Consider the following 10,171-nt stretch of genomic DNA (forward strand, 5'->3'; position numbering starts at 1 on the left):
AGAATTTGAATTTAATTAAATTTAAATTATTATAAAATTAATTCAATTACTGATAATAAAAATAATTTTCTAAAAATAAGAAACTCTAATTTTATAAAATAAATTATAACTTATTTATATTTATATTTTTAAAACTGAGGGTCATTATAAAAGCCGTAGCTTCAGGGTGATGGTTTGGGAGTGTTCCCGGTGTCTTCTTCGGCTAGGAAACAAAAGGACGTTCTCTGCTAGGGCATAGTCAGGGTCCTGCGAATTTCTCTTCAATGTTAAATTGTTTAATGTTAAATTCCACGTGGATTGGGCTTTGCGAGGTTCGAATTGCCATGTAGGACTATACAAACCCGAAGCAGGTGCCAACCCAAGCCAGGCTATTTTTGTCACACGGAGCCCATCTCTCATGGTTACAAAGTCAGTTTCCTTCTACGATGGGTACATTTGTCAGCGTTCTGAACTATCATGGGTACAAATGGTCAATTATTCTTAGATTATTATATGATGTAACCTCTATCGTACAACATTATAAGGTTCCATTTCTTTTATTTGTCCCATATATAGACACATATTTTTTTCATTTCATCATTTCTTTTATTTGTCCCATATATAGACACTTATATATTTTTTTCATTTCATCAATGGAATTATCGGTTCAAATATAAACCTTAAATAGAGATCATCTTTGCAGGCAACCCAGAAAGATGTTCATCTACAATTTTATTGACCAATTATTACTAAAAAATAAAGTTAATTTTCTAACAGCCATATTTTCGTTTTATTACAAATCATAACAGAGTATGATTAACACATGTTGGAGACAATGTGAACCTAAATAGAAACAGATAAAGGGAAAAGAAATGGATACTTATTAAGTTTTGTTGAATGAATAGTGCAGTAAAAAGTAAAAACATTTTTTTTCCTTCTTTAAGGCAGTTTCTGGATCCCAGCATTGTTATTGTTACCGAACATCATCAAAACCGTTTGATATGTTATAAATGCAATGCAATTCATGGTCCTAAGTTCTACCATAGGAAAATTCTACATAAGTAACTTAGATTAGAGTAAGTAAATACCTTCTTTTGAAAAACTTAAAATTATACACCATTTCTACTTTCATGCTAACATGAAAACTACGGCCTACCTCAGAGGCTAAGAGAAAATTCTAAAGGATTAAAGACCTAACAAAAGCACCATACCATACAAAGGCAAGAGTTCTAAGTTCTACTTGTTCTTTGCATAGCTTCCTAAACTGTACATATCAAAAGCTGATTGCAACTCTCTTCTCTTTTCTAGCAAACATTCCTTCTATCATCACCACAAGGAGGGATCTAGCTCCACCAGAATTTCCCATGTCAACATTTCTTGTGTGTTGATGATGCTGTTGGATCCACAAAAGACTCTTTAAACATTGGTTCCTGTTTATAGGCCATTTCGCTGGGATTTGTGTTTGATGAGCAAAGCTGCTGTTGAATGCAGTTCTTAGGATTCTGCTCTGAATCTAACGGGATAGAGCCAGTGAGCGTTTTGATTGCAAATTCAATGCATGGATCCATCCATGAAACATCAGGTTCCTTTTCAGAAGATGATGATCCTGTTTGGTTTTCATTAGTCTTGATGGCTGTTTCGGCTGCACCAGCATGTTGTTGTGGTATAATAGCATAGTTTTCTGGATGTGAGAACACATTGCACCCTCCCTTGTCATCACCACCCATATTTGCAGTAAGAGCTTCAGAATGCTCACTTGATTCGCCGGATACTTGCATTTCGAATGTTTCGCCGGTGAGAGTTTGTATTGCAAATGCAATGCATGGGTCCTGCAGCAGTTCTTTAAGAGGAAACTCATGGGAGTAATCGAGCACATGATCTTTCATAGTAGCATTGTTCTCTTGAGGCCAAAATGAGAAGCATTCTTGATCCTTGTTGCTTCCATCCTCTTGTGTAGTCTTGTTGGGAAGCCTTTCTGGAGTAGAGAACTTAGTTGACTGTAGCATGTTTGCTGCACTCTCAGATTTGCACTTTGTTTCTGATCCACCATCAGGCACATTCATCCTTTTCGCTGCGGCATTAGGCAAGCTGTTAGAGGATTTATCCTCATTTCTGATGGTTTCTCCCTGGCCTGATTGTTTAACTGCAGCTCGGCGTGCTCGGCTTCTTGTTACAAGTTCTGGAACTGGATCAAGCTGAATTCCAGCAAGGCGCTTTGAGGAACGGCGAGGAAGATTGATCTCCTTTTTACGCCTTTGTCGCTTTTGAGATTTTTCATTTCCCATTTGTTCATTTTGGGGAAGTTGCTTTGCTTGAGAATCTTCTTCACTAGCCTTCCCTTCTATCTGATCCGAGCCTAAGGTGGTCGATTTTGTCCCCATCGTGCCTAGATCATGTAATAAACATACATTGATACATGCATGCAAGATCTTATAAAGTAACATTGATAAAGAAAAGCTTGCATATGTTTAGAATAAAACTAAATTGTTGAATGGAAAAATTATAACAGTATGTGTACATAAGAGAAAAATTGGGAACTTTACACTGAGCAGAAGTATTTTCAGAGATTGGTGTAGATGCATATTCTGCTGAACACACAGGCTTTTGATCCTGTTGATCATTGGATATCCTGTCTGAATCTGAGCTCAAACCCATGCTAACAGATACAGTTGGTTTTGTGGTCGATACTGGCTGAAAAATGAACAGTAATTAAGAAGTTAATAAAGTAGAATTCTTTTCATAGAAATAGTTTTAAGACAACAGATTTAACAGAAATAATTTTAAGACAAAATCTTCTAATGAATATTAATTAAGGTACCAAAATAGTTAGATATGAGTTATGCTTGTTCCTAATTGTAATATTCTTAATAATGGATTACCTAACCAACTCCATAAAACTCCCCCTTCATTAACACAAGCAAAATAAGAAAACAGTAACACAACAAAAGAAGAGTAACCTAACCAACATATTTTTTTTTCTATTTCACATTTAACATCAACTCATACACAAAAAAGCATGGCATGCAGAAGTAAAATTTCATCGAATTACAATAAGCCCAAAGGTGGCAATCCTTACAGAGAACTTGTCAGCTTTTAACTCTGTATCGCCGTTGTCTTTCGGCTTGAACGCGTTCCTTCCTATTTCCCCAGATTCAAGATAACGATCAACGTCTCTTAGCGAGCGGAACACATAGCCGCTTGCAGGATCTATGTAGTACTGCAAAGAAAAGCAGATAATCTGAAGAAGTGAGTCATTCAGGAGAGGCCAGAGGTGATATATATAGATGTATAAAGCACTTGAGTGTTCAAATGAAACAGTAAGCATGAGAGACCTCTCCTGAAATGCTGTCGAAAAGGTTATCCAGCAGTCATAATTTCAGGAGAGTCAACGCTCATTTATCATGTGTGTCCAAAGAGACATTTATAACTCAAATTTGAGTCATAGTCAGTTACAGATATGTGTAAATGCATTTAATCAGTGGAGTGTTTTCATGGAATGTGTGAACAGACTCTGATTGTCAATGCAATTTCTGCCTTAATATGAGGGGATGTGAATGATGAAAGAGAATATTGAAGTAGAAATTAATAGCATTTGTACACTATTGCTTAACATATTCATATCAAAATATGAATAATTATGGCCAGAAAGAGGCATTTTTTCATTTAATAGAAGTCAAACAGTTAATTTCGTTTATCTCCGGAGGACAATGTGAGGTACAGCAAAATATTTTCAAGATGAATGGAAATGGTGTATTACTATGGAATTGAAGATTAAGTGGCAATGTACTATGGAATTAGTGTATTACTATTGGATAAATGCACACTACTAAGAAATCTAAAATCAAGTGATTAAAAAAAGTAAAAGTTACAAAACTACCACATAAAAAATCAGCATCTTATATAGGAAATGAAAAACCACATTTAATTTCCTCTAACATGATAGTTAATTTAAGGGTACATTGACAATGCAATAATAGATTCTAGGTAGAAAAAAGAGACAAATATTGTGTGGGACAAACAAAATTTGGGACCAAGAGAGTGTTATTTACGGAATCTCTCCTAAGTGTGTCGCCCTTTGTTGTGATTCTGGTCTTTTTCATCGGTCCGGCCGGCAATCCTTTCTCAACTACAACCTAGATCGCTTGAATAACCAAAGTTTTACCACATAAGCTAAAACAACAAGATACACATTAAACATAAACAATGCCATGAAAAGAAAGATTTTGTTGACAGACATTGTCCGCAACTCTCCGAATGCCGACTTTGTTCCGAGCATTTTCGAGATGCCGAAAAACCTCTACCTTGGAACTGAATTTTAGTCCGCTCGAGGGTGAAAAGTAATACTGCAATAAATATAAGATTTTACCTTGAATATCATCTTTGATAAAGAGTTTTTATTATTTCCAAGCAATAATAGAAGTCAAAGAGAGGTAATATCTTAAAAATGCTTAAAATTTAAGAAATGTGGTTGCATTTTAAATCAAGTCAAACAGGGATATAGAGCAATAAAAGAAACCAAAAGCCATGTCATAAATTGAACCCAAATATGGCATTCACCAAACTTTCTTATGAGAAAATTATCCCAAAATTTCTCCTGTTTCAAAAGAGCATAGCCAGATCCTGTTCTCATCTTATAGATTCAACAAGTAACAGTGATTTTCTGGAGATACAATCCAAAGGGTCCATGGATAACATGCAAAGCATAGATTAATCTCAAATGTCAAGCATGTAACATTTTCCCCTCTCAAATTCACAGCAACTCCTAAAACCCTTCCTTGAAAACAAGTTAAGCATTAAGCAACACCAAAGATTCCAAGTTCCAACCTAAGATTTTTCAGACTACAAAGTACTAAACATACTAACATAGCAAACTACAACAAAACCAAGTACAAGTCTAAAAAATTTCCAGTCTTTGAACCCAATTAGTTAGGCCTAGTTCCAAGATCTCACATTTTCTTCAAACCCCATAAAAACAATAAAGCAGGATGTAACATTGGTAGAGTCAAAAGAGAGAAAAAGGGGTTTACCTTGTCTCTCCTACCATTCTTTCTGACTTTAACTTCCACAGTCCAACCTTGTGGCAAACAGTCGCCGGAGCTGGGGTCTTCCATCGGCTCCGGCAAGTCTCCGGTGCCCGGAGAATCAAGTTCCTCTGGCTGTGGTGTGTTGAACCTTTGTATCTATCTATATATCTCTCTCTATGAACTTGTGTGACCCCCACTGGCTACTATTGTTATTGTATGTGTTCTTTTTCTTTGTCTCGTTTTCTGTGTATAGTGTGTGTGCGCCACTAGCCTAGTACCTACCACCGAGTCAGAAAACATAGAAAAAGAGAAAATGGGGTTCCATAAACATAACTTGCATTTTTCAGACAAACCAAAAAAAAAATATATATATATAAAAAAATAGAATTTGCATGGCCACGTGGTGCCAAACACATTTGGCATTTTGCAACTTGGTTTTGGTTTCTCATTTTTCTTCTTAGAAAACTATGATAGTAGAATTTTCCTATGTTTGGGTGCTTCCATTGTGATGCACACTTCAACATTATGACATCTATCTATCTATGAATCTCTTTTATCTTATGTGATGCAATCTTATGTGCTTCAGTTCTCTGTGTCTGCTTTCATCGTACACACTCCACTTTAGATCTCTTTTTTTCTCTTCACAAAAGAGAAAACTTTCTTCACTATATACCTTTTCCGTGTCTATTTACCATCACTTTTTTCAATTTAGAATATTTCTCATTTTACTCTAATTAAAAAATTATTTATAAAATTGTCCTTATGTATTTGTATTTTTTTTGTGAGTATATGATCAAACAAGTCTTTTGAAAAATTTTACTTCAGACATTTTTGTTTCTAAAAAATTTTTTCTCTTAATTTTACAAAAATAAAATATATAAGTTTCTATTTTAGTTAGAGTCGTCGTTTTTATTTAAACAAATAGATTTTTAAGAGTGTAGCGAAAGAACTTATATGTCTTACTTTTATAAAATTTAAAAATTTTTAAATAATAAATTTTTTTCGAAAATGAAAATGTCTTATGCAAAATTGCTTTTTTTTTTTAATTATTACATATGTTATGTTAACTATGTTTAAGTATGAATGTTAGTTCACAAAATTTTGTATATAAACTATGCATGTTTTGTTCCTTGTTCTATGGTTGGAACTTGTGATGCTGCCTTTTTTTTTTCTCTTAAGTCATCTTTGAATTGCACTTTATTTTGTTGAGGAAAGTTGGCGCTGGATTCTGCTAAAAAGACCAATGTGTCCCCACTACCACCTCTTGAGTCTTGGCTTCACGTTTCTCCAATCATTCATTGTTTTTGTTGCCTTCATCATACACAACTTTCAAAGCCACGGATTCAACAATACCTTTAACTGCTTTTTTGGGCCTTCTGGAAAATGGGTCTATAAGTATAAAATATAGAGTAAATTAACAAAAAAAAATGAGAAGAGAATAGAATTATCAATTATGTCACTTATGAATTGTGATAGGTACTACTTCCTTTTCCAAAGAAATGTTTCTCCTATTTTTTGAATTTATTTAATGAATCTAAAAAAGGAAAATGATGTTTATTTTTAAAAAAATGGAGCATTATAGTTTTGGAAAATGATTTTACATAAAGCAAATAAAAATACAATGAAAATGATGTATTAGATTTGGATAGCTGTACTAATATTAATTAATATTAATAAGAAATGGATGATGGATATGCTATTATGGGGATTCGGACAAAGTGCATCTTTTAATTTCATTTCTTTTAGATTCTATTAATTGAACATGAAGGGTCAATATATATTCAAAATTATCTTCTAATGTTTACATTTAACATTGATAATCAATTGAGTTTAAATTAAGCCTATACTTCTAATTAACGAAAACAATTATACTATTATTAAGAGCTTCATATTTCACCACAAATCTATTGACTAGAACTCGTTAAATCTGTGACCTTCAGAAACCAGACCATAGAATGTCTTTTTATCATATTATCATGTTTTGGCATTGGCCGTACGAATTTGATGGAGAATAATCGCTTTTTCAGGCTTCTATTTTAAATTTTCTTTTGGGCTTATTTAAAAATAGCTACATATTGGATCTGGAAGTAGATTAAGCCCAAGACCCTACCTAAATAAAACACCCTATGTTGGACCAAAAAGTCAAAAACAAATTGGCTCACATCGTTGGCTTCCCCCTACCAAATGTCAGCTTATTCGTTTATTTAATTAAATATTGAGGGTTTGAATTTTATTTTGTACATGTAATAATTTATTGGTCAGCGCAAATTTTTAAATGAAGTTCAGATTCCCGATAGATCCGTCCTTGACCTGTCGAACTTAGGAGTAGGTAGATTTTAGACTCAATCCTAACCTTATCTGCAACTAGGGCTAGAAGTGAGTCGAGCTGAAACGAGCTAGACCAAGCTCAAGTTCGGCTCACCAAAATTGAGCTTGGCTCACGGCCTGACTCATTAACAATCGATCCTATTTTTTAAGCTCAAGTTCGGCTCACCGAAAGCTCACGAGTTGGCTCAAATAATAGAAACATAAACACAAAATCTATAATTTTATATTAATAAATTATAACTTATATATTTTAAAAAATATTTAAAAAGAACAACTTTATATATTGTTTATCTATCAATAAATATAAATTTTTTATTTATGCCTACATCAAAATTATATGTAATAAATAAATATTAAATTTTAAATAATTAAGATCATTAATATATATAATTATATATTACTATTTCATATGTAAATATATAATATTAAAAGTATAGACTAAATGCATATATATATATATAATCGAGTCAACTCACGAGTTAATGAGCTGAGCTTATCCAAGCTCAAGCTCGGTTCATTTAATTTATGAGCTCAATTCCAGACTCAAGTTTGGCTCACGAGCTTAGCTTATCGAGCTATTAACAAGTCGAGTTCGAGCTGACTCATGAGCTGACTTGACTCATTTCCAGCCCTATCTGCAACTTTATAACATTCCAACTTTAACTTTATTTGTCCTCAACTTTAACTCTATTGTTGGATCATAACAAATGCAATATTCAATAATCTGATGAGATCTTGGGATTATATTTTAGTATTTATATATCACTAAACTGATTTAACTTTTATATGTACCTAAGTATTAAATTTTTATTTAAAAGTCTTGCCTTAGTAGTTAAAGAGTTTTATATGAATAAAAGATTATCGGATTTTCAAGTAGGATTAAGCCTCAACCTGTAGATCAATTCGATCCGTGCTTAACCCTATCGCAACGAATCGAATTGGCAACTCTACTCTAACAAAAAAAGTATATATAATTTCTTCTTTTTAGGTGAGATAAATGTAACGCAAACAAATTGTTAATCAGGTTCCTCCTACTCATTTGAAGATGAATCAAACTAAAAAAAGGATTTGAATTTTTAGTGCAAAATTCATTGGTCACACAGAATATCCAAGTGTAAAGCACATGAGAAGAAAGAAAGAACAATTGGAAACTTGAACAAATTAAAAGCATAGGACAACATAATAATAAGAAGTGCATATATCTATTATTGTACTCTATTGGAGAATAATAACAATATATATAAAAAAAAAGCATATGATAAATAATGGAACACACTAAAGATAGTAACACTGGGTTGAAAGATTGGTACACAAATTCATCCTATTCTTAGTAGTATCTTGATGGAGTTGAATTCTTAATAATCAGATACTGGTAACAAAAACCAAAAAGACAATAGCATGATCAGGAATGAGATAACTTGCACCTTACTCAAAAGAAGAGAAAAGAGCCTCTAATTAACTGCATGAAAAACAGAACACTACAAGAGTTTGAAACATATGATCAATTGTGAAGAGGGTTTGGTCCAGAAGGAACAACCCTGTGAGAAACTGCTTGAATATGCTTCAACTTGTTCTTCTTTGAGTTCTTCTTCAAAGAGGATAAAACTGCTGAATAACTCTCCACAAACATAGAAGAAGAATAATGTTTGGACCATGTTTCTGATCTCATTTCTCCATGACCATCAGTGTAATCAACTTTCACTAAGTTATTAGCATGGTTGACTACACGAGAAGTAGCTGAACCTTGCATTAGTGTGAATAACAGAATGATGATGAGATGCAGAAAAAGGACTAATAGGGATTTTGAAGCTATCATAATTGTGATGATGATGAATGGATAGAAAATCACTGATGAAATATTAATGTGTCATTGAAAATAATTGTGGCATTTTTTCTTTAAAAGTCTAAGGAAGGTTGTTTAGTCTAGCAAGTAAGAGACTACGGTCTACAGCAATTAAAAAAAAACGATAATATTAGAGACACAAAAAAAATAATTAGTCTAAATTATTTAAATTTATTTTATCTAATATTTATTTATTATAGAATATATTAAATAAAATCAAAAAAATAAATTTTGATAATTTTTTGTTAATTTTTTTTTTTGTTATCAAATATTTTGTAACCATGAATATGAAATATTGAAGCAAATTTAACATATAGTCATATAGATATGCATATCTCTTCGTTATATTAATTATTTGGCGTGGTATTAGAAATTTCACTAATCTGATTTTAATATAATACAAAATTTTCTTCTTTAGGGTTCTGAAAGCCATTAATTATATTATATTATTATTAGGATTGTTTCCTACTCGATCGATTAAGTATTAATTAACGTATATTATATAATAAAACAAAAAAAATTGGAAAAAAATATCTAATACCCTGATATAGTTAGATTATGGTTGGCATATTAATTCCATGACCAAATGTGGTATATGCTTAAATGTCAAAAATTGACTTTGCAGAAGTTGCCATTTAATTTGATGTATTGGGTGATAGAGTAGAATATAAAAGAATTTTTATTCTTTAAATTTTAAATTTTTACTTTAGAGAATAAAATATGGTCTTTTATTTTTGAATAATTTCTCTCATATTTTCTCTTTTAGTTTTACTTATAAAATAAATGGTAAAAGATCACACATTTACTTTTTAAAATGAAATTCAAAATTTAAAAAATTCAAATTGGGTCTTCTAATTTAATCGTATAAATTTTTTAAATAATTTTATTTTGATATAAAAATCAAATGAATGTTCTTTCATTTTCTATTTTTTATATTAAATTGTAAAAAATAAAATATATTAATTTTTAATTTAAAATTTAAAATTTATTAAGGATT

At 31.9% G+C, this 10,171-nt stretch overlaps 1 protein-coding gene across 7 annotated transcripts; it reads right to left on the reverse strand.

Annotated features, from left to right (window-relative positions):
- Positions 1-1,041: 1,041 nt before the first annotated feature.
- LOC107491164 (uncharacterized) lies at positions 1,042-5,336 on the reverse strand. Of its 7 annotated transcripts, none has more exons than XM_021143498.2 (6): positions 5,007-5,336; positions 4,281-4,322; positions 4,029-4,112; positions 3,056-3,196; positions 2,523-2,670; positions 1,042-2,365 (listed from the first exon to the last, which is right to left on the reverse strand). In XM_021143498.2, the coding sequence occupies exons 1-6, from the start codon at positions 5,088-5,090 to the stop codon at positions 1,347-1,349; spliced, it is 1,518 nt and encodes a 505-aa protein (XP_020999157.1). In that variant the 5' UTR covers positions 5,091-5,336; the 3' UTR covers positions 1,042-1,346. The 7 variants fall into 7 exon arrangements, with proteins under 7 accessions (XP_020999157.1, XP_015967436.1, XP_020999161.1 ...); XM_016111950.3 differs by having other exon boundaries at positions 4,215-4,322; XM_021143502.2 differs by having other exon boundaries at positions 4,029-4,120; positions 5,007-5,088.
- Between the last annotated feature and the right edge of the window lie 4,835 nt (positions 5,337-10,171).

This window comes from Arachis duranensis, chromosome 5, assembly GCF_000817695.3.
Source record: "Arachis duranensis cultivar V14167 chromosome 5, aradu.V14167.gnm2.J7QH, whole genome shotgun sequence".
Lineage (NCBI taxonomy): Eukaryota > Viridiplantae > Streptophyta > Magnoliopsida > Fabales > Fabaceae > Arachis > Arachis duranensis.

What these genes read in the sequence shown, in the direction of transcription:
- LOC107491164 (XM_016111950.3), bottom strand. Translation starts at nt 5,090, where the DNA reads ATGGAAGACCCCAGCTCCGGCGACTGTTTGCCACAAGGTTGGACTGTG. An exon ending in AGAATGGTAGGAGAGACAAG is followed by an intron (nt 4,323 to 5,006) that starts GTAAACCCCTTT and finishes TATTTATTGCAG; the next exon opens with TATTACTTTTCACCCTCGAG. An exon ending in TAAAAGCTGACAAGTTCTCT is followed by an intron (nt 2,671 to 3,055) that starts GTAAGGATTGCC and finishes TTCATTTTTCAG; the next exon opens with CCAGTATCGACCACAAAACC.